This window comes from Erythrolamprus reginae, chromosome 8, assembly GCF_031021105.1.
Source record: "Erythrolamprus reginae isolate rEryReg1 chromosome 8, rEryReg1.hap1, whole genome shotgun sequence".
Classification (NCBI taxonomy): Eukaryota; Metazoa; Chordata; class Lepidosauria; order Squamata; family Dipsadidae; genus Erythrolamprus; species Erythrolamprus reginae.
Genome location: NC_091957.1, coordinates 44,157,035 through 44,184,108, shown reverse-complemented (window position 1 = coordinate 44,184,108; position 27,074 = coordinate 44,157,035). Strand labels below are relative to the sequence as shown.

The 27,074-nt window shown below is 41.2% G+C and overlaps 1 protein-coding gene across 2 annotated transcripts in view; it reads right to left on the bottom strand.

The window, feature by feature from the left end:
• FNDC3A (fibronectin type III domain containing 3A) overlaps positions 1-27,074 on the bottom strand; it is a 90,909-nt gene that overhangs the window by 51,727 nt on the left and 12,108 nt on the right. For both annotated transcript variants that reach the window (XM_070759803.1, XM_070759804.1), the window contains exons 2-4: positions 11,645-11,784; positions 3,494-3,569; positions 2,511-2,587 (exon numbers count right to left, since the gene is read on the bottom strand). In XM_070759803.1, coding sequence (XP_070615904.1) covers positions 2,511-2,587; positions 3,494-3,569; positions 11,645-11,740 — 249 coding nt within the window. In that variant the 5' untranslated portion in view covers positions 11,741-11,784. The remainder of the gene's footprint in view (positions 1-2,510; positions 2,588-3,493; positions 3,570-11,644; positions 11,785-27,074) is intronic.

Below are 27,074 nucleotides of genomic sequence, written 5' to 3'. Positions count from 1 at the left end.
TAGATTAATTCAGAATAAGAAGAGTTGAACCAATAAAAAACAGGAGGTGCTAACATAGCTATTATATTGTAGTCAACAAATTATAGGCATGGAGGTCTTTAGGCTTCAGACACTTATGCCTTGCAAATGACAATCGCAACCAACTAAAATAAATCAAAATAAGGAAAATAGCAAACATTCCATGAGATTTCAGTAATCCCTCACCAAATTCCTCAAATTTTGACTTTCCGGTCCAAGATCTTGCAAGATTCCAGGAGGAGATTATCTAAATTGTAGAATGTTATGAAATTTCAAATAGAATTGTTTTGGCAGATGGTATTTGAGCTATTTCATAAGATTTTGGACAGTATTTGAAACCGGAAAAGCTAGCCAATTCCCAGTCCAGAAGTGTCAGATGCCTTCTTCTCCATCTGTCTAACATTTTAGGTTTTAAAAGAGGAGGAAAGAAAACAGCAAAGTCTAAATCTCATAGAAAATAAGCACAATAAGTGTTTTTGAACAAATGCTAAGACTTCTCTTCAGTTAAACAGTTTACTTCCTGCTTAATAAAATGCACAGACTGTGGGATAAAGGATGAACTTTGCAGCTTGATATTTCTGGAGTTTCCAAATTAGGAGACACTGATTGGCTATCATGAAAACACACTCACTCACACACACACACACACACACACACACACACACACACACACACAGACACCGAGAAAGATGAATCAGCAGAAGATATGAGCCACTTGAAGTTCCTGCTAGCTGATGCCTTGATCTCATCATAAAGGCAAAAGGAGAAACCGTTTTTCCCGTGGGGATTTTTTGGTTTGTCTAAACCTTGAGCATTGTGATTGTGATGACCACGGAACATTGCAAGGCTGATAACTGAAATTCAAGGCCTTCTCAAAGATTCCTTTTGAGATTCAAAAGGAGGTGATAAGCAGGCTCCAGGATCGTCTGACTCAGCTTCACTGAAGCCCCAACATTCAAAGAAGAATGCTTCTGAGTCACCCATGCCAATCAGAAGTTCCACCAAGGCTGCAATGTTCAAGCGCTAATGCCCTTCACAAGAGCATCGGAAGGGTCACAGATGAATCCAAGAAATCTAAAGTAATCAGGCACAGCTGTCTGTAGCTCTTGCCAACACCAAGGAACAATTTGTAGAAAGTTATAGGAAAACCTGAACTTACAAAAGGCACCGGACCAGATTATCTCCGGGACCGCCTTCTGCTGCACGAATCCCAGCGACCAGATAGGTCCCACAGAGTGGGTCTTCTCCGGGTCCCGTCAACCAAACAATGCCGCTTGGCGGGACCCAGGGGAAGAGCCTTCTCTGTGGCGGCCCCGGCCCTCTGGAACCAACTCCCCCCAGAAATTAGAATTGCCCCCACCCTCCTTGCCTTTCGTAAGCTACTTAAAACCCACCTCTGTCGCCAAGCATGGGGGAATTGAGATACTCTTTCCCCCTGGGCCTTTACAATTTTACGCATGGTGTGTCTGTATGTATGTTTGGTTTTTATATTAATGGGGTTTTAAGCGTTTTTATTATTGGATTATTGTTGTACGCTGTCTTATTGTTGCTGTGAGCCGCCCCGAGTCTCCGGAGAGGGGCGGCATACAAATCCAATAGATAGATTAGATAGGTAGGTAGGTAGGTAGGTGGGTGGGTGGGTGGGTAGGTAGGTAGGTAGGTAGGTAGATAGATAGATAGATAGATAGATAGATAGATAGATAGATAGATAGATAGATAGATAGATAGATAGATAGATAGATAGATAGATTAGATAGATAGATTAGATAGATAGATGAGAGAGAGAGGGGGGAGGGAGGGATGGAGAGAGAGAGAGAGAGAGAGATAAATATGAAATGCAGACTATAACAAGATAAGAGAGTCCATTCTTCAAGGCACCATAGTGATTGCTATTCTTCTACCAAAAAAAAAGACGCATTGAGAGGGCTACCATTATGACCAGCACAGTAAACAGAAGAATGGAAAATCAACTGAACATCTAAAAACCTCTTGCACTCCGAAATAATATAAAATACACTCTACTTCAGTTCTGAGTTGAGGCTATGGAGCAACACTTGGTTTTGAACTGGATGCCAAAGTAAGCTCCAGATGTTGGACTACACACAAACAAGCATGAAAAATATAACCCAATCTCATTTAGTCCATTATGGTTTTGAGCCATTCTCATTTGTATTCTTTCTCTCTCTTTCATAAAACCTCTTGAGCATTAATTACAATATGGTGTATTTGGATCAATGTTTTCAAATTCGGCATTAAAGTCGCCCTTACATTTTATGGCTACATGTCTAAAGGGAACTGAAGATGCTTCTCAGATGTGAAGTGAAACATCTTCAAGCAAAAACAAATAAAAGTCCAGCTGCCTTTTGAAAAAGCACCTTTTTCCATGGATAACCCTTGTACCCACATTGTTCTGCTATTTACCGTTAAAAAAAGAATAATTCAATTACAATTATCTCTCTTTTATAAGTGTTCAGAGGATTTGAATGATTTACCTGAGAAACGTAACCAGGAGGCACAAATATTGGAGGGACAGAACCATTTGGTGACATCATAGGAACATGTGCTGGACCTGAAAGGAAACCAAGCAACACTGATTCATGACTCTTTGCAGAGGACTAAAGCCAAGCACATTCTGAGTTTATTTGACAAACATACCGTATTTTTCAGAATATAAGACACATCTTAGTTTTTGGAGAGGAAAATAGGAGAAAATATCTGCCTACTAGGTATTCATCTGGCTATCGTCAGCTTCAGCACATTATTTTATCCCCTGGTTAGTGCTTAAAAAAACCTTATTTGGAGAGAATAACAATGAAAAAGCCTGCAAGCTGGTAAGAGATTGGAAGATCGTTAGCACCTTGTTAGGGCTGGGGGGAAAAGCTTTGAAAAAGCTACATCCAGTGTATAGGATGCACCCAAATTTTCAGCCTATTTTTAGGGAGGAAAACGGTACGTCTTCTACTCTCAAAAATACGGTAATCGTCGAATAGGCCCACCCATTTCACTTTCCAATCAAACCACTGAGCAAAAAAATGGGGAACGAGTTCAAATACAGAAGGCTACAGGTTTTTGGCTGGGTATCTCAACCTTGGCAACTTTAAGATGGGTGGACTACAACTGTCTAAAATTTCCCAGCCATCCTGTGGCTGTTATTTGACCTTCAACATTGGATTTAACATCTTTGCCCTATATCCAGCCTTCTCGAGAGAGGATCAGCTTTTTACTGGGGTTATGATTGCAAAATCAACTCTGTGTAGGAAATCTGAGTTCCTTCTAAAAGTATGGCTGTCAACTTCCAAAATTCTTAGTAGAATTCATAGGAATCCTTGCAGTTGTAGAGTCTAGATATCAGTAAGATTGTTTTCTTGTTATGAACTTGCAGAACTGTGATAAAGTCCTCTAGCCACATTAATTTAATAGGTATGCAGTATCTGATATCAGTAATTTCAGAGTATACCCTTGTGGCATTGCTTACCTTGAATACACTGGATATGACCATCTTCAGTTCTTATTGTGAACGTCTCTCCTGGGTTTACTTGCACCAGAATAACCTAGGAATAAGAATATTAAGTCCCATTTTGAACTTCATCTGAAAGCAACATATAATTTTGCACATCAGATTAGAAACATCAGTTACAGTAATCAGTAAAAATCAAACTGAAGTCACACATGCATTAATTAACCTTTTAAATGGGCACACAGTACAAAATTGTACAAGATGTGAAAATAAATCCAGCGAATTAAAGAGAATCGTTTCCCTGCTACACTTGATTTATTTGATTTATTTTATTTTTATGCCGCGCTTCTCCTTAAACTCAGGGCGGCTTACAACATGTTAGCAATAGCACTTTTTAACAGAGCCAGCATATTGCCCCCACAATCTGGGTCCTCGTTTTACCCACCTCGGAAGGATGGAAGGCTGAGTCAACCTTGAGCCGGTGATGAGATTTGAACTGCTAACCTACAGATCTACGGTCAGCTTCAGTGGCCTGCAGTACAGCACTCTACCTGCTGTGCCACCCCGGCTCTTACAACAATTGTTTCCTCCAACTAACAACTAAACAAATAGTACTGCAGAAAGCTTCATTTCTCCATTATTCTTCAATCACTAAATCATATAAATTATAGAGGAAAAATATTTCTAATCCATGTTCCCCTCAAATGATAATTGAGATGCGCCCATTTTTTTTCCATATGTGGTTGCTCGTATTTTTATGCTTTCTTTCTTCACTGATTTCCAAATAACTTAGTGGTTTTCATCACAATTGCATTGGAAATTACAGATGGTCACTTTTTCTTCAGCAGGGCTTTCTCAAAGGCTAAGTAACCACCGACATTGAAAAAGTGACTTGGGTTATAGAAGCCAGAAGGTTTACACCCATCTCCCAGATAGTATACAGTATGCAACCATGTTTTTCACCAGAGGCGTCCAACCTTGGCAACTTTAAGACTTATGGACTTCAACTCCCAGAATTCCCTAGTCACCATGGCTGGCTGGGAGATTCTGGGTGTTGAAGTCCACAAGTCTCAAAGTTGCCATGGTTGGATTTTATAAACCTATTGATACGTCTTGTACCACATTAGTCTTCTATTGCTATAGAAAGACCAAGTGGACAGGAGACTATATGTAGCTGTCATTTTTGAGTTACTTTAAAGGAAGGATGACAAATAAAACATAAATAAGGAAAGAGGGAATATTGTAGGCTCAGGTTCTTAAGACTACATTGCGTTTTGCAGAAGTGTAATCAGCCATGGGATTGTATTGTTCCATAAGAATTGTACAATGCAATCATTCAAGTAGGCCAACATAATCAATCTGAACTTATATTTGTAAACAAAACAGAACAGTGTTTTTAGTAACATCACCTTGAGGCTCGACTACTGTAACACTCTCTACATGGGGCTACCTTTGAAAAGTGTTCGGAAACTTCAGATCGTGCAAAATGCAGCTGCGAGAGCAATAATGGGCTTCCCTAGGTATGCCCATGTCACACCAACACTCTGCAGTCTGCATTGGTTGCCGATCAGTTTCCGGTCACAATTCAAAGTGTTGGTTATGACCTATAAAGCCCTTCATGGCACCGGACCGGAATATCTTCGGGACCGTCTTCTGCCGCACGAATCCCAGCGACCGGTTAGGTCCCACAGAGTCGGCCTTCTTCGGATCCCGTCAACTAAACAATGTCGTCTGGCGGGACCCAGGGGAAGAGCCTTCTCTGTGGTGGCTCCGACCCTCTGGAACCAGCTCCCCCCTGAGATTAGGATTGCCCCCACCCTCCTTGCCTTTCGTAAACTCCTTAAAACCCACCTCTGCCATCAGGCATGGGGGAACTAAAACATCTCCCCCTTGCCCATGTTGTTTTGCTGTTTGATTGATTGTGTGCTTGTTTTTTATATATATTGGGATTGTTTTATGAATTTCTTAACTTAAAATTGTCATTGGATTGGTGGGCATTGGATTTGTCACTATGTTTTTGCTATTGTTGTGAGCCGCCCCAAGTCTGCGGAGAGGGGCGGCATATAAATCCAATAAATCTAATCTAATCTAATCTAATATGAAGAACAAGTTAGCAAAACCACCAAAATGTTGATAAACATCAGTGTGTGTGTGTGTGTGTGTGTGAGAATGCCTGTTAGAAATAAATGCCCATTGTGATTTCTAAGTCTACTGCAAAATTCCTAAGATCTGGGACAAAAAAATTCACCAAAGGATTCTTTCATATAAATGCGATCTAAGAAAGTCAGTGCAATGATACCAACTACAGTGATACTGACTTAGTAAAAAAAACAAACAGATTATTTAACTCAGGACAGTGCGAAAATATTGCACCTCCTGGAAACTGCGGTGGAACAGTAATAGCCAGCATTCTGCCTTTCTTCTGGATGCTTGAATAGAAACAGAAGTAGTATTCGGATCGGATCGGACCCACTTCAGGCAAACTGGTAGCTCTGACTACAGGTGGCCAGCCTACCCATCCACCTGGATGTAATGCCATCCTATTTAGCCGTGTTTTGGAGACCAGGTCCATGCACAGAGGGGGGCGCATGTTCTCACATTTGTGAACCAATAGGGAAGGTAAATGAAATACCGCCTCTGAATGGAAAAATAACAATGGTCTGACTTATATACTTATATACTTATATACCTCTTCTGGTCTTGCCCTGAAGGAGCAGAAAGTGCCCCTACTCCCCCTCTCCCCCTAAAATTAAAAGGTATTAGAAACATAGAAACATAGAAGACTGACGGCAGAAAAAGACCTCATGGTCCATCTAGTCTGCCCTTATACTATTTCCTGTATTTTATCTTAGGATGGATATATGTTTATCCCAGGCATGTTTAAATTCAGTTACTGTGGATTTACCAACCACGTCTGCTGGAAGTTTGTTCCAAGGATCTACTGCTCTTTCAGTGAAATAATATTTTCTCACGTTGCTTTTGATCTTTCCCCCAACTAACTTCAGATTGTGTCCCCTTGTTCTTGTGTTCACTTTCCTATTAAAAACACTTCCCTCCTGAACCTTATTTAACCCTTTAACATATTTAAATGTTTCAATCATGTCCCTCCTTTTCCTTCTGTCCTCCAGACTATACAGATTGAGTTCATTAAGTCTTTCCGGATACGTTTTATGCTTAAGACCTTCCACCATTCTTGTAGCCCGTCTTTGGACCCGTTCAATTTTGTCAATATCTTTTTGTAGGTGAGGTCTCCAGAACTGAACACAGTATTCCAAATGTGGTCTCACCAGCGCTCTATATAAGGGGATCACAATCTCCCTCTTCCTGTTTCTTAATCCATAATAGTAACAAAACTAAAGACCAAGGAAGTACAATTTTATGTGCAATTTCTCAAGAACTTTCTTTGTTTGAATTCAGGGATTTGTAGTTCTGGAATTCCTCGAGATACAACCACAGTTCATTTAGCGACTGCTCGACAGCACTGAAAAAGCGGGACTGATGATTGTTTTTCACACTTAAACCATCCCCATATTTTTGTGATAACTGGTTCACATTTATAATGTTCACAGTCAAGTGATCACCCTATATCCAGCCTTGGTATGATGTCATACCAAACGGCTAAGCCGTGGAGAAATATCGGTAGCTGAGGAAGCACAGTGTTGCTCATATTTGCTTGACTCTGCTGGGCACCACGATCCGGTTTTTTTAATATGATTTTTTCCTGACTTTTAAACGTTTTAATAAGAGTTTGGTTTTCCCCCCTAATTTTTTCCATTTTTTTTCACGAATTCCCTGATAATTTCCTGATATTTCCCGAACCGCCGACCCTGATTTCCCTGTTTTCCGGGTTTGCTGGACACCCTGTTGACAACACGTTGCAACATAAATGCTGGGCTCAACTGCAATCGTAATTTAAATACTATCGGTATAAAATCCCTCCTTGTTTTCCCTCAGAAAAGAAAATACCCTTTTAAATGCCTTAATAAAACTATCTAGGAAGGAGCTAAGAAGAGAACAGTTGTCAGTAATTTATGACATCTTTCTGAAATGGGAAGAGCCATAGATGAGTGATAAGTCATGTGCTTTGGAAACAGGAATGCACAAGCTAACTGTCAACTTGCAAAGTTTTCAAGTTGCCATAAACAGGAGTGTGTGTGGGGAGGAGAAATAATGGAGCTGCTAGGCTGTCCCAATTGAAAAAAGATTCCACACATGCCTTTCTCCAGATAGTATCTTAGGTTGCCAGAGTCATCAGGAGGGATGGAGGTTTTTACAGCCCACCAACTGGTCCATTGGAGAATGTGATTTATAACATGTCCAGGAAGGAGAGGATAAACAGGGTCGGGGGGGGGCATAAACTACGTGAGGTCAGAGCTGACTCGACCTGAGTAATTGCCAAAATGTTCCTCCTAATAAATGACTGGATTTCTTTTGAATCTTGGCTCGTGGCTCATGAATTAGTTAGGGCATCTGTCGGAAACTTCACATTAATTCTATGACAATTCTAGGACATGCTGGAACAGAGTCTTTCTTGGTTGAGCCCGTTATGACCATAGGCTTCTTTTAAAACTGCTGTGATTTTAAAAATTCAAGCCAACTCCACTTTCCCCCGCCCCCAACCCTTCTGGGGTTTTAAACAAGCCAGCAGCTTTCTGACTATAACCTAATTTGATTTTTATTCAGTTTCCTGCAGTCATTTTCTTATTTTAGTCCAGTATTTTTTTTCCCTGCTGCGCATGTCCACCATAAATGATAATATGTTCCTTGTGTTTGTTTGCACTTCCAGAAGATCGGTGATATATTCTGGAACATCCTAGCTAGTCTCACTGGTGGGAGATGCCACTTATAGAACATTTTCTACAACTTCTCTTTATAAGCCACTGACATAGTTAATTTGTAATTTATTAATTTGCAATTTATTTCCCATAGTTTCTCCCATTTCTCTAATTCTGTATTATATCCAAAATTGGTTTGTCATTGGTTCTTTAACTACCACCTCCTCCATTCTATATCTTAATAAACAATTATATATTCTCCTAAATAGTTTTTCTTCTGTGCCTCATGGTATCTTGTCTAGTTCTTGCACTTATTATTAAAAGACATACAAGCTGACATCTTTTTTATATCTGGCCTGGAGTTGCATATATGGCCACCAATCTATGTCTATCCCTATTTCTTTTAATTCTTGTTTAGATTTTAAACCCCTCTGTTCATTTAATAAATCTTTATCTTATTACTTTGTCTATGTCTAATACATTCAAATAAATTAACGCTTCCATTGTGGATAGCCCATTAGGTATTTTAGTACCCCTAACCCTCACCAATGTCAAACTATTTACTAGGGTTGCATTACTATTATTATCAGTCTTCTCATGGTTCCTATCACCCATCTCCTCCCACTTGTGACTGTATGACTGTAACTTGTTGCTTGTATCCTTATGATTTATATTAATATTGATTGTTTCCTGATTGCTTATTTGTACCCTATGACTATCATTAAGTCTTGACAAATTTATCTTTGCTTTTATGTATATTGAGAGCATATGCACTAAAGACAAATTCCTTGAGTGTCCAATCACACTTGGCCAATAAAGAATTCTATTCCATTCTAGTATTATGTTCTTTTAAACTTATTTTGCCAGACCTATAATAATGCGCCCCTAAATAAATGTCTTTGAAAATAGCTGTCAAGTTTAGAACCAGCTTAGCCTAGTGGTTCCTTCATGGCCTACTTATTGTTGTTCAACTATTAACTCTTAGCAGTTTGAGACCCATGGGTGCTGTCTGGCTTTTAAAAATAAATAAAAGAAGAAAAAAAAAGAAAAGAAAATAGATGTAGAGTTTATTTTCAAGCCTTTTGCTGTTTACTGGGGACACATTTTTTTTGTCCTACAAGAAATGAAATATGCCATATTTTTCAAAACTCCTGACCCAATTTCCCAAGGTTGAATCGGTTAAATATTTTAGATTGCAATAGAAGGCTCTTTGAGACAAGGTATGGCTCCCTTCTCACCAAGGAGAGGTACATTTTTATCTCAACTCTTTTAATTAAAAGGTCATGTGCGTAGTAATATCTGGGACATAGTATTCTGTGGCTGTATCTCTGCAGGTCAAAGGGAGATAATTTTTCATTAAACAACCTTCAGAAGCCCATATTTTATCAGCAGTCATTCGAGCAAAAATGTTGAGAAAAAATGCAAGAAAGATATGGGAACCTACCCGAAGACACTAATCTTCATAACAAGTGTGATATCTACAACGGTCTTCTCAAAACCGTTGTAGATATCACATTCATTTCCACAATTATATTTATTACACAGGTTTTGCTTTAAATTGCCCTGTGTTTAGAACTGTTTTGCAAGCTTCAAAAAGCTGGAGCCCACCCTCAAGCTTCAAATTAGATCCGAATAGACTTACAACAAGGTGAAAGTGGTCACTAAATTAAATGTCAGTTAATCTGGATTTCTATAGTTGTGTCTTCAGAACTGAACAATTATATAAGCCTACTGATAACTTGGTTCCTGTAAAATAAAACAAAAGCTTCAAGGGCTCCCTGACCCAAAAACATAGACAAGAAATTTGAAAACATACTGGTCAATGTGGAGCCAACAGAGTGAAAACAAAGATTTCCTGAAAGTTTTAATTGCGAGTGATAAGTCTGGTTGTGCAGTCCTTGAATTTAATCTAATACAACTTGCAGGGCAATCTAAAATGTGTGGGTCCTTCATAGATTTTCAATTGCACTAGAATGCTTTGCTTAGAGAACTCTCACATTTCCTGCAATATTTATTTCAAAGCAATTAGCTGGGCAGTAGCTCTGAGCTCTCTTCAAGCTAACGCTGTGAATGCACATAGAACTTCTTTTGTGCAATTTTTAACATGAGTGATGAATCACACACCTGATTTACATAAATCAATACTGTATATCTTTTTCTCTAAAAGAGACCAATATATTTGACACCATGGATCCTACAAGAATTGACCATCACATAATCAAACAGGGACTCTTAGTTCCACATGACATTCTTTTTTAAACAACTCTAGGAAGTTCAAATCTGCAACATGACTTAAAAAAAAATCTACTAATCTAGGAAAAATCTTCCGGACATCCTTAAAGCAAGGCCTGGAATCTAAATTCTTGAATTAGATTATAAAGATAATCTTAATTGAGGATCTTCACGTTATTACCGCTTACTGTAAACGCTACTACTAAAACTGATTCAACAGATAAAAGAAGGAAATACATCAACACTCCATTACACAATGCAACTCATTGTAAGACGTAAGAAGCAATGTAAATCTACCCTAAAACAAAGAAAAATAAATAAATAAATAAATAAATAAATATAATAAAGGAATATAAAAATAAAGAAATAGCAAAAGCTATTTTAGAACATCACAGCATGGATACTTTAGATTTGCATGTATGGCAGATTCTGTATGTATCTAGACAGAAATACCATTTTACATCTGGCATAAACAGCTTCGTATATTTTCGGTTCCTTAAACACACACTCATAGTTTTAGAAAATCACATGACAAAATGATTCTTCCTGTCCTTAAGGCACTGAATTTATAAAACAGAATATTCTCCATTTTATGGCAATAGTTTAATTACAGTAACCACAGACTTTTACACAATGGCCATTTTTCCACTGTTTTTAAAATTGTGATTGTACCTGATTGCCATCTTAGTTAATTTTTCAGAGTTAAGAAGCACACAGTGGAAGAATGAAACAGATACTGTTCTACATAATTCCAGTGATCTTGGACCTTGGAACTTATCCATGTTTTAATTAAAAAAAAACAATTATGTTCCAAAGATTCCGAAGAAATTTTATTTATTTACTTGTTTGTTTGTTTGTTGGATTTCTAAGCCGCTCCTCTCCAAAGACTCAGGGCAGCTTGCAATATATAATAAAATACAATGATAAATCCAATTAATTAGCTAAATCTCTAACCTAAAATCCCTAATGTTTACAAATCAATCGTACACACTCATAGTTAAGCCATGGCTTGCTTAAATGTCCTTTGCTAAATAAACCGTCATCAGAGGAACTTAATCGCGTGAAGCCATTAACTACAAACTAAACCTGCACAGAAGTTTTGTAAAGCATTTGTAAGAAGAGAAGACTCTGAAGAATTCCTGTCTTGTGCAGGTCAACTTACCTGTTGCGTGGTGTCCCCACTGACCATATGAGGTAGAAGTGGCACTTCATTCAAAATAGGTGTGGCTTCTAGTGGAGGTGGCTGGTCTGCCATCATAAGTCAAAGGACCGATCATCAATGATTTCTCTCAGATCGGCTACCTGGGAAAACAGAAATGCAGTTTCAGATGTCAACAAGTCCTTATTATGGTACAGAATGAATTATCTCTGGGGCTTTGGGCTCTGAAAGAAATCATCCACCTACTGAGAAAAATTCCCAAAGCAAAAGGTCAAATATTAGCGATAGAAAAAGACCAGCATCTTACTGGGAACATCCAGCATAGAACAAGGGTTGTCAAACTTGCCTGGGTATTAAGGAGGTTGCTGCTTAGCTTTCCCTCAACTTTAAATGCAGCATCTTCGCTGATTCTTTTCCAGAGTTTATGCAGAAAACTTGGTACTCAACTCAAATTACACCGCTACCCTTCTATTATGACAAACGATTTTGTCAATAGTGAAATAAAAAGAAGGAGGTTTTCCAAAAGTCACATCCTTTATCAAAAAATTGTGGCTTGCCAGATTCTTCTTTCAATAAAACCTACTTCAATCTCACCAGCATATTGAGAAGAAGAAGAGAAAAAAACAGCACAAATCAAGGAAAGTCCTCTGGGAGCCAACCAAGCATTCAAATTACTGGTTTAAAAATATAACCGGCTGTGAAAAACATGCCTGAAACGTTTGAGATACAGGTGGCAGTTTGGAGGGCTGGAAGGAGAAGTCAGCTGGTGTGCGGTCTCTATTTCCAAATCTGAGGTTTCTAGCACATTATAGGGCACTCCTGCACGAAGGAGGCTTTTCTAAAAAGCAAACGATTTGTTGGACACACAAAAGAAAAAAAAATAGGTTGCTGCATTACTTATTTAGTTTAATAGCAGAGTTTCTTAACCAGCCTCTGGAATTATTACAGAAGCTCTTTAACAGAAGTCTTCAAACTTGGAAACCCTAAGACTTATGGACTTCAACTCCCAGAATTCTGGGAGTTGAAGTCCACCAGTCTTAAAGTTGCCAGGTTTGGGGACCCCTGAACAACAGTCTTTGCCATATGAGAGAATAAGAGAAGTGAACTGCAAAGGCTGGGAGCAGATAATCATCATGAGAATTTAAATCAGGTCTTTAAAAATACCATGTCAAGGTTTCCAACAGCCATTCCAGAGCAAAAATTAGACATAAGATGATTTCCACCGCTTCAAAAACATTATGATGTTTGGTTTGGACCTCACACCCAAAGACTAAGAATGCAAGTCAGTCTGTTGCAAGTCTCATCTTAGCCACAGGCAGATCTGTGTGTGAGGTCCTTGGTTCTCTCTGAGCTTGGTTGTTTTGTTGTAGACATTTCACGACCCAACTAGGTAACATCATCAGGGCTTGGTCTCTGTGTGTCATAGGACATCTTTGCCAAAAAGAAAGAAAGAAAGAAAGAAAGAAAGAAAGAAGGAAGGAAGGAAGGAAGGAAGGAAGGAAGGAAGGAAGGAAGGAAGGAAGGAAGGAAGGAAGGAAGATTTTGTTTGTTTGTATTTTGGGACTTTGTAAATTTAAGCATATTCATTTTCAGTAACTATGTTTTTTAAGGAATTCAAATAAAAATATTTTTTTTAAAGAAAGGAAGGAAGGAAGGAAGGAAGGAAGGAAGGAAGGAAGGAAGGAAGGAAGGAAGGAAGGAAGGAAGGAAGAAAAAGACTCAGGACAGAGAGAGCCTTTCTAGGAGCCTGGAGAGGATGAAAACAGCCTCTCCACCACCACATGCCCTCCAGAGGCCAGAAATGGTCTGTTTCCCAACTTCACGGATCCCCTGTTACAACATGGCCGCCTTGTGGAACACAGGTTGTGAACCACTGCCATAGTCAATGACACTGAAAGCTACTGAGAAATCAAGGATAACTAAGAACATATGCCTGTGGCCAGCGAAGGGCCACTCATCTTTGGCGAAACTGGTGTGCCGTCTGAGGGCATCTTGGGCATGCATGCATCCAGCGGGCGTGTGCGCGCCCATCGTCGTGAGATTTGGCTTCTACACATGCGCAGCAAGCAAAATTTCATGCAAGGATGCGCATGCCGGTGAGATTTCAGCAATTTTTGCTTCTGTACATGCGCGGAAGCAAAAAAACAGCAAAAATCACCAAAATCTCGCTTGAACGAGCATCCTCCCACAAAATTTTGCTTGCTGCGAAGCCAAATCTCACGCAGGGGCACAGGTGTGTGCGTCGGGGATGCACAGCTGCATGTGCGTCCTGGAATTTCCTACGGGACGGAGCACCTGACTGCACCGGCTACTGCCCATCACTGCCTCTGGCCCAACCTCTGTATGGGCCACATCAAGATATGACCAAGATAGTTTCTGTGTAATTCCCCAGCCTGAAACTTGACTGCTAGAAGGCCCCAAAATGTGCTTCTTCTAAGACCCCTTCCAGTTCCTTCTGGATGCAGTTTCAAAATACAGTAATACCTTGTCTTACGAACTTAATTGGTTCCGGGAGGATGTTCGTAAGGTGAAAAGTTTGTAAGACGAAACAATGTTTCCCATAGGAATCAATGGAAAACCGATTAATGCGTGCAAGCCCAAAATTTAACCCTTTTTCAAGCCAAAGTGCCCGTTTTTGCGCTGGTGGAATTCCCGAGGCTCCCCTCCATGGGAAATCCCACCTCCTGACTTCCGCGTTTTTGCAATGCTGTAGGGAAATCCCAGGAGGGGAATCCCAGGATCACAAAAACGGGCACTCCGCTGGCAATGGAAGTCCGGAGGTGGGGTTTCCCAGCGAGGGAAGCCTCAGCGAAATCGTAAAAACACAGAAGTCCGGAGGTGGGGTTTCGAGGACTTTTGTGTTTTTGCGATGGTGCGATTTCGCTGAGGCTTCCCTCGCTGGGAAACCCCACCTCTGGACTTCCGTTGCCAGCTACAGCATTGCAAAAACATGGAAGTCAGGAGGTGGGATTTCCCATAGAGGGGAACCTCAGGGGAATCCCACCAGCACAAAAACAGGCGCTCCGCTTGCAACGGAAGTCCGGAGGTGGGGTTTCCCAGCGACGGCGGCGGGTTTGTAAAGCGAAAAAAGTTCGTAAGAAGAGGCAAAAAATTTCCGAACCCCGGGTTCATATCTCGAAAAGTTTGTATGACAAGGGATTCATATCACGAGGTACCACTGTGCTGGGATAACAAATGGTGTGTCACAAATTAAGTTTAGGATTAATAACCAAAATTATTTTCAATCATTCACAATAGAAGAAGAGAGCTTCTAAACACAAGGAAAACCCTTTCCCATTTACCATGGGTATCAGACTGATCCACTTACCACATTAAGAAGGGCTAATTGTACATAGTGCTGTTCCCTATAAATGTCATCTCTTTCTAAAAATCAAAGAAATTCCTTTGGCAAGTCCCACAGAAAATATGTTTTCAAAACAGGCTTAAAACATTCTGGAAATCTGCTCAAGCTCTTTGTTGCAGAAGGATCAGTTCCACCATAGGTAATGTTTTTTTTAAAAATAAATAAATAAATCATACTTTAAGCTTGTAGGCCATCACCAAAATTTGTTGCAGAAAGTGGAACTGAGAATGAGAGAGACACAGAGAGAGAGTGATGCAAAGCAGGAGGAATAAATGGAGCAATTCTGCAGGGAACTTCAAGGAATTTCTGAAATTACCCTGCCTGCTCTATCTTTTCCTATTAAGGAACGGCTGTCACTTCTAAAAAAATCAACTAGCAATCAGATTGAAAGTGCAGGAACCAGTTGGTTCCAAGAGAAAGGAAATACTTTTCCAGATAAGCAGAAACTGAAATGAAGATCAGCTGCAACAAAAGTATGAAAACACCCTGGCCCATGTCTCTCCTTTAGATAACAGATTAACAGGATTTGAAGGAGCCTTGTAGGTCATCTAGTCCACCCCCACCCCCCAAAATCCTATAGTATTTCTCAACAAAATAAAAATTACCATTTAGAACAAAAAAAACACCCCTATATCCTCCTACAATAGGAGGAAGAGTCTTAAGACTCATTTATGCCACCAGGCTTGGGGCGATTAGATCTTAGTCCCCTGGCTGACAAATGTTATCCATGTTGTTTGAAGGGTATGATTGATTTTTAATATACTTGGGGATTTTAGACTAGTTTACTTAGTTTTAATCAATTGGATTTATCTTACATAGAAACATAGAAGATTGACAGCAGAAAAAGACCTCATGGTCCATCTAGTCTGCCCTTTCCTGTATTTTATCCGAGGATGGATCTATGTTTATCCCAGGCATGTTTAAATTCAGTTACTGTGGATTTGCCAACCACGTCTGCTGGAAGTTTGTTCCAAGCATCTACTACTTTTTCAGTAAAATAATATTTTCTCACGTTGCTTCTGATCTTTCCCCCAACTAACCGGTGGGCCGAAAATCAGCTGGTCAGTACGCTGGAGCTGAGCTAGGGCAAATGCTTGCATGCTGGCAGATATGGCTCCGTGTGCCACACATGCCAAAGTTTCGCTACCATGGGTGTAGAGTCTCCTGCTTGGGTGGGGGTTGGACCAGATGATCTACAAGATCCCTTCCAATTCTGTTCATCTGTTAAAATTCATTAACTTAATTTTGTTACAGTAAAGCACCCATTTCTCTGAGAATTCTTGGCAAGAAACTTTGTTACCTCAGAGGCGCTAGGAAGTGAGTTTGATCAAAACTGGTAATACTAGCTTTCATTGTAGACCTTTTGAAAGAACTAGGTGCCAGGTATGAAAAACAACAATCCCAGGTGCTATACAAAGGCTAAATGTGATCCATGTTCCCAGAATGCAACACTTCTCATAAAATTCAAAAACTGGCCTCTACTTACAAACTTTTTTAGATAAGAACCGGGTGTTCAATATTTTTTGCCTCTTCTCAAGAACCATTTTCCATTTACAAACCTGAGCCTCCGAAACTGTAACCAGAAAAAATCAGGGAAAAGCCTCCGTGGAGCCTCTCTAGGAATCTCCTGGGAGGAAACAGGGCCAGAAAAGGTAGAAAAGTCTCCGCGGGGCCTCTCTAGGAATCTCCTGGGAGGAAACAGGGCCAGAAAAGGTGGGGAGAAGCCTCCGTGGGGCTTCTCTAGGAATCTCCTGGGAGGAAATAGGGCCAGAAAAGGTGGGGAGAAGCCGCCATGGGGCCTCTCTAGGAATCTCCTGGGAGGAAACAGAGCCGGAAAGGGCGGGGAGAAGCCTCCAAGGGGCCTATCTAGGAATCTCCTGGGAGGAAACAGGGCCTCCACCTCCCCTGTGTTTTCCCCAATCGCACACATTATTTGTTTTTGCATTGATTCCTATGAGAATCTTACAAACTTTTTACAAACTTTTCTATTTAAGAACCTGGTCACGGAATGAATTAAGTCCATAAGGAGAGGTACCACTGTACAGTCATCTTAAATCATAGCTTATCAAACTGCAAAACAAATGTTGTGACTGCCATAATGTAAAACATCTAAGATTGGGCAATGAATGGCCTCTTATTAAATCCACACCAAACAAACTTTGAGTTTGAACTCTGATTCTAAAGAAGTATATGACCCCAAGAATATTTCCGGAGGGGGGGGGGATTTAAAGCAGATAAAATATTATAAGTTGCCTAAAATTGCCTGTAAATTGATGGATGGTAAAATAAACAAAAACCTGGAGAGTCATGTTCCTGAATACAGAAAGTTGTTCATTTCAGATGTTTTGTTTGTTTATTAATCTCAATAAATCCTGCCTTGAAGACAAGGTTCCCAGTGGTTCACAAAATAAATAATACACAATAAAATATAAAACGCAAACATAGGACAAATAAAATCCCAAACACAATGTATGGAGTTAGTCCTTCAGAAATGCCACTCGACATCACTAGAAAGACAGATACATTTCCAACAGCTCTTGTCAATGAAAAACAATATTTATGCCATTTCTATACAGTGGAACCCCGACATAAGAGCTGCTCTACTTAAGAGCAACTCGAGATAAGAGCTGGGAGGGGAGAGATATTTTTGTTCTACTTACAAGCCCAAATTCGAGATACAAGCGCCAAGGAGCTGTCTCCTGAAGCCGAACGCTAACTTCCGCGTTCAGCTTCAGGAGACAGCTGCGAAGCGGCGCGCGTGTTTTAAAAGGTTGCAGCCGGCCTGGGGGGCTCGGGGGGTGCTTGCAGCCAGCCTGGGGGGCTTGCCAGCACCCCCCCGAACCCCCCAGGCCGGCTGCAACCTTTTAAAACACGTGCGCGGCTTCGCAGCTGTCTCCTGAAGCTGAACGCGGAAGTTAGCTCTTTTTCTTTCTCTCTTTTACCTTCCCTTCCTCTATTTCTTCTTTTCTTTCTCCTTCCCACCTTCTTCCCTCCCTCCCTCCCTTCACTCATTCCTCTCTTACTCTCCCCTTTCATAAGTTTCCTTGCTTCCTTCCTCTGTTCCTGTCCCTTCCCTCTTTCCTTCCTTCCTTCCCACCCTCCGTCCATTCATTTATCCCATTCCTCTCTTGATCGCTTAAAGCCGGTCCCTGGTGCAAAAAGGGTTGGGGACCTCTGTCCTACAGGATTGGGTGGCAGAGAAGTTGAACATATGTAAATTTAAAAGTTTAAGAAAGTTTACAAGTTAAGTGAAAGAAACTTCATTATTCATTTATATGTACATGTACATTTCTTCATTAAAAACTTGTCTTTCTGCATAATTTAGACTAACTTTGTGAGTTTTTTGAGGGCTGGAACCAATTAAAATTATTTACATTAATTCCTATGGGGAAAAGTCGTTCGAGATAAGAGCTGCTCGACTTAAGAGCCCAGGTCCGGAACAAATTAAACTCGTATCTCGAGGTACCACTGTATATGCCATCATCAAATTTGGGAAAGAAACCTTCATGTGTGTATTTTGCGAGGCATGGCTGTTTCTTTCTTAAGGCACTCAATATTTTGCAAAGCTTTCCTAACATTAATGCTTCATAGACTGTAGGTGTTGACAGATCTTGAATAGATATGAAGTTTACCAAATATTTACCATCTTAGTAAGCATTAATCTATTATTAAATTTTGACACTTGGGCAGTAACCAAAGGTTATTTGTAAATCTGAAGGTGTGTGTGTACATATGTATACACACGCATACACAAACATACACAGCCTTTTCAACCAAAAAAACCCATATTCTGCAGTACCTTAAAAGCAAGCAAAGTAACTCAAGGATCAAATAAATGCCTAGTCTTTTTGAGCACTGACCAGTATAGTTCACATTTAAAAGCTGCTAGGATATATATCCAACTGGAATATAGCTTTATTTATCCAATTAGTGCTTGATAATCAGAATAGCCAACTATCAATCTCTAGTAGCAATCGTTAAAAATATGCCTTTTAAAATAACTGCAGTTTGATGAAGTTGAAAAAAGCATTATAATTTTAAAAAAGCTACGACAATTTTTCTATTATTTCACATCAAAACACATAGACTTAAACAAGATTTTGAAAGTTGTCATTCGTTATCAAATTGAATTCAAAGTATTTAATTTAGGTTGAATGTGAAGCACATTGAGGGAAGAAAACCAAAGATTCCAAAAATATCTGCAATTTAGAACTGAATTTCTTATCTGAAACGGCGGTTTGAGTTAAGTCCTGTTTCCAAAATGGCCTTGAAGATTGTGTATCTTGGATATTCAAGTTCAAGGAAAGAGAATTACCATATACTATATGTTTCACTCCGAAATTAAGCTTAGTGAAAATATTTGGATCCTTATGACATTTTCCCTTCTTTCTTACAAATGCTTCAATAAACACAATAGATAACTGATTGTCCATCATCACAACTGTTTAAATAGTAAAGAATATAGAAGCATTACTACTTCTTATAGTTTAGTAGAAATTTTAAAAACTATGGTCAATGATCAGGAGTTACTAATACTGTAAAGTTATTGAAGACTAAGATACACAGAGGTGAGATTTCAGGGCGAGGTTCTTGGCTCATGGATGTACATTTCGTTTTACATTGTGCTAGGATTTCCTGGGGAGGAGAAGTTATTTCAGGATTATGAAGGAAATTATGAACTACTGAAGTCCCCTGAACCTACGGTACTCAAGATAGCATACACTGCAACTCTTCGGACAGCCACACTGGAGAATGGAGAAAGAATCAACACAGTACCATTTAAGAAAAACTGGATGACAGGCAGCCAAACTCTACTGTCTTAAAGAAAGTGGGATCGGATCTAAATATTTAAAATGCATTAGTAACTTTTTCAGGTGCCTGTAATAGTAATCAAGAACAGGAATAAGATCAAAACTGAGTTTGGTTTCAATGTTTAATATATATATAATACAGTGTTCCCTCGATTTCCGCGGAGGATGCGTTCCGAGACCGCCCGCGAAAGTCGAATTTCCGCGAAGTAGAGATGCGGAAGTAAATACACCATTGTTGGCTATGGACAGTATCACAAGCCTTCCCTTAACACTTTAAACCCCTAAATTACCATTTTCCATTCCCTTAACAGCCATTTACTCATCATGATTACTGGTACTCACCATTGAATAAGACACTTAGTGATCCTGATGTTTATAAACATAATTATTTATTAACAATTTTTTTTTTGTTATTTATTTGCAAAAATCAGTTTGGCAATGACATATGACGCCATCGGGTGGGAAAAACCGTGGTATAGGAAAACAACCGCGAAATATTTTTTAATTAATATTTTTTGAAAAAACGTGGTATAGGCTATTCGCCAAGTTCGAACCCGCGAAAATCAAGGGAACACTGTATATATATATATTGGCTGCCCATCAAGGAAGCAAAGTTCTAGATATTCTTTAATTCCAACTACCAGAAAAGGACATAGAATGCAAAGAGAATGGAAAAGGCGGACATGACTGAAACATTTAAATATGTTAAAGGATTAGAATTACTGAGAATATTCCTAATGCAACGCCCCGAGTCCACAGAGAGGGGCGGCATACAAATCTAATAAATAATAATGATGAATAAGGTTCAGGAGGAAAGTGAACACAAGAACAAGGGAACACAATCTGAGGTTAGTTGGGAAAAAGATCAGAAGCAAATTGAGAAAATATTATTTTACTGAAAGGGGAGTAGATGCTTGAAACAAACTTCCAGCAGACGTGGGTGGTAAATCTACAGGAACTGAATTTAAACATGCCTGGGATAAACATAGATCCATCCTAAGAAAAAATAGAAGAAATGGGATAAGGGCAGACTTGATGGACCATGAGGTTTTTTTCTGCCGTCAATCTTCTATGTTTCTATGAGATCCTATACCATTTCAACCATTTGTCTGAAGTGATATAGGGTCTGCTGCTTGAACAGGGGTTGGACTAGAAGACCTCCAAGATCCCTTCCCACTCTGTTTATTCTGGGTTCCATTTTGCATTAGGAATATTCTCAGTAATTCTAGAACTGACACTCCTGTAACACTGGCAATCCGACTAGTCTGGCACATAATGAGGACATCTGTGGTTTGCAAAAGCCAAATTAGATGTTCACATTCATTTCTAGGTAAATAACTCATGGAATTTCGTGATTCCATCTCCAGTCAGTCAAAGAACGGATGGTAGGAGCCGAGACAAACCATCTAAACATACAACCCACATACTAGCTGCCAGTTCCTTATTTGCAGAAATAACCACAGTGAGCAATTTATTAATAATACCTCTAGGCCAGGGGTAGGCAAAGTTGGCTCTTCTATGACATGTGGACTTCAATTCCCAGAATTCCTGAGCTAGTATGATTGGCTCGAGAATTCTGGGAGTTGAAGTCCACAAGTCATAAAAGAGCCAACTTTGCTCTAGGCCCATGATGGTGAACTTGTGGCACAAGGAAGCCACTCTGCAGGCACACGAGCCAGTGACCAGCTCAGCTCCATTGCGCATGTACACATGCCTCCCACCAGCCAGCTGATTTTGGGGTCAGACTCAGGCAAACAAACAAACAACCAAAATCTATCTATCTATCTATCTATCTATCTATCTATCTATCTATCTATCTATCTATCCATCCATCCATCCATCCATCCATCCATCCATCCATCCATCCATCCATCCTTCCCTTCCTTCCTTCCTTCCTTTCTTGATTTGGATGCCGTCCTTCTCCAAGGACTCGGGGTAGCTTACAACATATATAAAATCAATAATAAAATCTAATTAATACGTAAAACAGTCCATAAAAATCTACCTTAAAAACTTCCATTACTATCCATTCAACAATCATACTAAAACATTCATTGGTCAGGGGGAAGATCTAGTAACCCCAGGCCTGGCGACAAAGATGAGGGTTTTTTAACTCTTACGGAAGGCAAGGAGAGTGGGGGCAGTGTGAATCTCCGGGGGGGAGCTGATTCTAGAGGGCCGGGGCCCCCACAGAGAAGGCTCTTCCCCTTCTGTGGCCCATGTCTTTCCCCCCAACCAAAGGTGCACACACTTTCGACACCTGGGGGAAATTTTTATAATTTCAATTTTAATGCCGCCCTTCTTCTTAGACTCAGGGCGGCTGTTACCAATAGCACTTTTCAACAGAGCCAGGCTATTGCCCCCACAATCTGGGTCCTCACCTCGGAAGGATGGGAGGCTGAGTCAACCTTGAGCCGGTGATGAACCGCTAACCTACAGATCTAGCAGTCAGCTTTAGTGGCCTGCAGTACTGCACTCTACCTGCTGCGCCACCTTGGCTCCTTTGCCAATTCTTCATTCACCAATCGATATTTCAGCTCTCATTGGCCTGGGGGCATATGCTGACAATGAACTCAAAGCCCCAAGTTCAAAGCCTTGAATGACATGCTACGGTAGTGCCAGTTTTATATGGCGATTAAGGCTTCAGGCAAGAGTCCAGGAGACCAAGAGTTCTAGCTGGATGACTTTGGGCCACTCATTCTATCTCAGCCCAGAAAAGAGACAAAGGTGAAACACTTCCAAAATCTTTTAAGAAAAATGTAGGGACTTGCCGAGGCGTCCGCCAGGAGTCAATAAATTACCCAGAAGGCACACACACACACACATACAAAACACACCACAAAAATCTAACACTCAGCCAAACAAAACTTGGATCTGACGTGATCCAGCCCAGCTTGCAGAGAAGATTGTCCTCAATCTGTTGGGGGCTGAGATGGTTCAAAGTTTGTTGTGGGATTCATATCTACATTTTGTCCTTGCCAGCCAGTACAGACACAAATAATAGATGGGGAGAACATTATTTAAGCAACATCCCACCATTCTCCAAAGACAGGAATGTACACTGAAACACTGTCTAAAGCTCACTTTGGAATGTGAAAGCAACACTTGCAACAGCAGGGAATGGTTAATTTATGAACAGAGCCCAAACAGAATCAGTACCACAACGCAATCACTCCTTTACTATTTCATGCTCACTTTCTGGTAATCTCATTTTACCAGATTATATATTTTTTTTAAAAGAAACAATTCTCACATTACAACTGAGACCACACAGAAGCATTTCAGGCAAAATGATTAACATATTCCAAATTTCAAAAAAGGTCAGACAAATAACTGTCTTTTGACAGGAACTTAGTTATAACTTAGCTTTTGGGAGGCAGAAATATTTTCCATAACAGCAATCTGTTCATAACTGGAGGCATGGGTTTTTTTTTAAATTAAATCATTAGAAATAATTATATATATATATATATATATATATATATATATATATATATATATATATATATATATATATTTATATTTATATTTATATTTATATTTATATTTATATTTATTTATTTATTTATCAGATTTGTATGCCGCCCCTCTCTGCAGACTCGGGGCGGCTCACAGTAATAATAATACAATGTAAACAAATCTAATATTTAAGTTAATTTAAAACCCCAATTTAAAACCCAATCATACATACTAACATACCATGCATAAATTTTATAAGCCTAGGGGGAGAGAAAGTCTCAATTCCCCCATGCCTGACGACAGAGGTGGGTTTTAAGGAGCTTACGAAAGGCAAGGGGGGTGGGGGCAACTCTGATATCTGGGGGGAGTTGGTTCCAAAGGGTCGGGGCCGCCACAGAGAAGGCTCTTCCCCTGGGTCCCGCCAAACAACATTGTTTAGTTGACGGGACCTGGAGAAGGCCAACTCTGTAGGACCTAACTGGTCGCTGGGATTTGTGCGGCAGAAGGCGGTCCCGGAGATATTCTGGGGATATTTCCCAGGGGACCTTATATGCACTTTCTTTTGTGTATAATACACTGCTCAAAAAAATAAAGGGAACACTTAAACTACACAATATAACTCCCAAGTAAATCAAACTTCTGTGAAATCAAGCTGTCCACTTAGGAAGCAACACTGATTGACAATCAATTTCACATGCTGCTGTGCACATGCATCTTTGTACAGAACAAAGTATTCAATGAGAATATTTCATTCATTCAGATCTAGGATGTGTTCTTTGAGTGTTCCCTTTATTTTTTTCCAGCGGTGTATTTGGCTACTATCCAGAAAATGCCATTGGGCTGCAAATAATCATTAAAAATGTTTCTTAAATTTTGCTCCAAAAGCAAAGTCAAAGAGATTGTTTAAGATGCAAAATACACACAAAAATGAATGCCTTCAAATTCTCTCATTGGTGGAGGAATAAGCCACCAAAGGTGGTTAAAGCCTTTAAATTCCTGAAAACACAAACACGCTGACTCTCTTGAAGAAATTTCAATATACAGTGAACCCTCGATCATCGCGAGGGTTCCGTTCCAGGACCCCACGCGATGATCGATTTTTAGCGAAGTAGCGGTGCGGAAGTAAAAACACCATCTGCGCGTGCGCAGATGGTGTTTTTGCTTCCACTGCCGCCCGCCCTTCGCCCGCCCACCCCGTTGCTCGCGCCTGGGGTGCGCGCGCGCTTGGGGACTCCCTAGCTCCGCTTCCCAGCTGGGGAGCGGAGCTGGGATGTCCCCAAGCGCGCGCGCTTTCCCCAGCAACGCGCGCGCGGTGGGGACTCCCTAGATCCGCTTCCCAGCTGGGGAGCGGAGCTGGGATGTCCCCAAGCGCGCGCGCTTTCCCCAGCAACGCGCGCGCGGTGGGGACTCCCTAGATCCGCTTCCCAGCTGGGGAACGGAGCTGGGATGTCCCCAAGCGCGCGCGCTTTCCCCAGCAACGCGCGCGCGGTGGGGACTCCCTAGATCCGCTTCCCAGCTGGGGAGCGGAGCTGGGATGTCCCCAAGCGCGCGCGCTTTCCCCAGCAACGCGCGCGCGGTGGGGACTCCCTAGCTCCGCTTCCCAGCTGGGGAGCGGAGCTGGGATGTCCCCAAGCGCGCGCGCTTTCCCCAGCAACGCGCGCGCGGTGGGGACTCCCTAGATCCGCTTCCCAGCTGGGGAGCGGAGCTGGGATGTCCCCAAGCGAGCGGGCACCGCCCGCCCGCCCACGCTGTTGCTGGGGCCGCTTCCCAGCTGGGGAGCGGAGCTGGGGTATCCCAGGGAAGCCTCTGGGGGAAGGGGGAAGACCCAGGGAAGCCTCTGCCCGGCGTGGAAACTCCACCATCTACGCATGCGTGGAAGGGCACGCATGCGCAGATGGTGGAGTTTACTTCCGGGTTGAAAACTCGCGAAATAGCCCTTTCGCGATACTTGAGGACGCGAAACTCGAGGGTTCACTGTATTTCTCTCTGGAATCTGGATATTCATCACTGCATCTTGACTTCTCAAAATCAAAGTAAGAATATGAAACCTGATATATTAGTACGATTGCAATTTTCATGGCATTTTTACATCATTGGATAAAATCATAATTATTTATTTGCATCCCACCTTTATTATTCTTACCATTAAGCGGCAAACATACCTAATATTCCTTCCTCCTTCAATTTCCCAAAATGATAACCATGCGCAGTAGATTGGCTGAGAGAGAATGACTGGCCAAAAGTCAATCAGCCAAATGTCATGCCTTAGGCGGGACTAGAATTTAAAGGTTCCTGATGATTGGCCCAACGTCACCCAACCAGTTTTCCCCACATAGGGCGGGACTAGAACTCAAAGTCTCCTGGTGATTGGCCCAAAATCTTCCAGCCAGCTTTCATGTCAAAGGCGGGACTAGAACTCAGTCTACCCATTTCTAGTTTATCGTAAGACCACTTTTTTTTTTTACAAAGCTCGGCGTTGAGTTCAACCTTCCTCTATACCCTTCAATTTTCCATTGTTATAACTTGGGACCAATCCACTTTTCACTCTAAAATCAAGAATGTTTTCCTTTCTATTTGCCAGTTATAAAAGAGTAAAATAACATACGGTGCTTAGCGATATTGTACGGCACAGTCCAGGGGAAAGAATTATGCCAGGGTTTTATAGAGTAATTGGGGTAAATGTTGGCAAAATCATTCACAAGACTACACCATCTAACCTAGAAGGAAAGGGAAGTGAAAATACTCTGTATTCTGTATGTGATCTATATATGTACAGTACATAGACCAGTGATGGCGAACCTTTTCTTCCTCGGGCGCCAAAAGAGCATGGGTGCGCACTATTGTACATGCCTACACCCATAATTCAATGCCTGGGCAGGGGAAAAACAGCTTCCCCTGGTCCCCAGAGGCCCTCTAGGGGCCCGAAATGGCCTTTTTCCAACTTTTGGTGGGTCCATTAGGCTCATGTATTGCCCTCCCCAGGCTCCAAAGGCTTCCCTGGAGCTGGGGGAGGGTAAAACTGCCCTCCCCATCCTCATGGAGGCTCTCTGGAAGCCAAAAATGCCCTCCCAGAGTCTTTGTGCAAGCCAAAAACCAGCTGGCCGGCACACACATGCACCTTGGAGCTGAGCTAGGCAATGGCTCGCGTGCCAGCAGATATGGCTCCACCTGCCACCTGTGGCACCTGTGCCGTAGGTTCGCCATCACTGACATAGGCTAAGGAACTTGAACATAAACTGAACAACTAACCAAGATCAAAATACACTATAACTTTAGACATTCAATCACAGTATCACATAGGCATCAATTCACATTTGGTAGGGTAGATCAACAGGTAAAAACTGCTTCCTCCCTCCATCTACTTAACTATCCACTCCCCTACACTGGTTGGAGATTACCTACAGACACTGAAGAAGGAAGATAAATGTGAGAGCAGATGAAGAGGTGAAAAGGGTTAATAGAGATTATATCCCGAGTCTACGGAAAGGGGCGGCATACAAATCTAATAAATAATAATAATAATCATCATCATCATCTCCGGGACCGCCTTCTGCCGCACGAATCCCAGCGACCGATAAGGTCCCACAGAGTTGGCCTTCTCCGGACCCCGTCGACTAAACAATGTCGTCTGGTGGGCCCCAGGGGAAGAGCCTTCCCTGTGGTGGCCCCGGCCCTCGGGAATAAACTCCCCCCGTAGATTAGAACTGCTTCCACCCTCCTTGTCTTTCGTAAACTACTCAAGACCCACCTATACCGCCAGGCATGGGGGATTTGAGACATCTTTCTCCCAGGCTCCTTA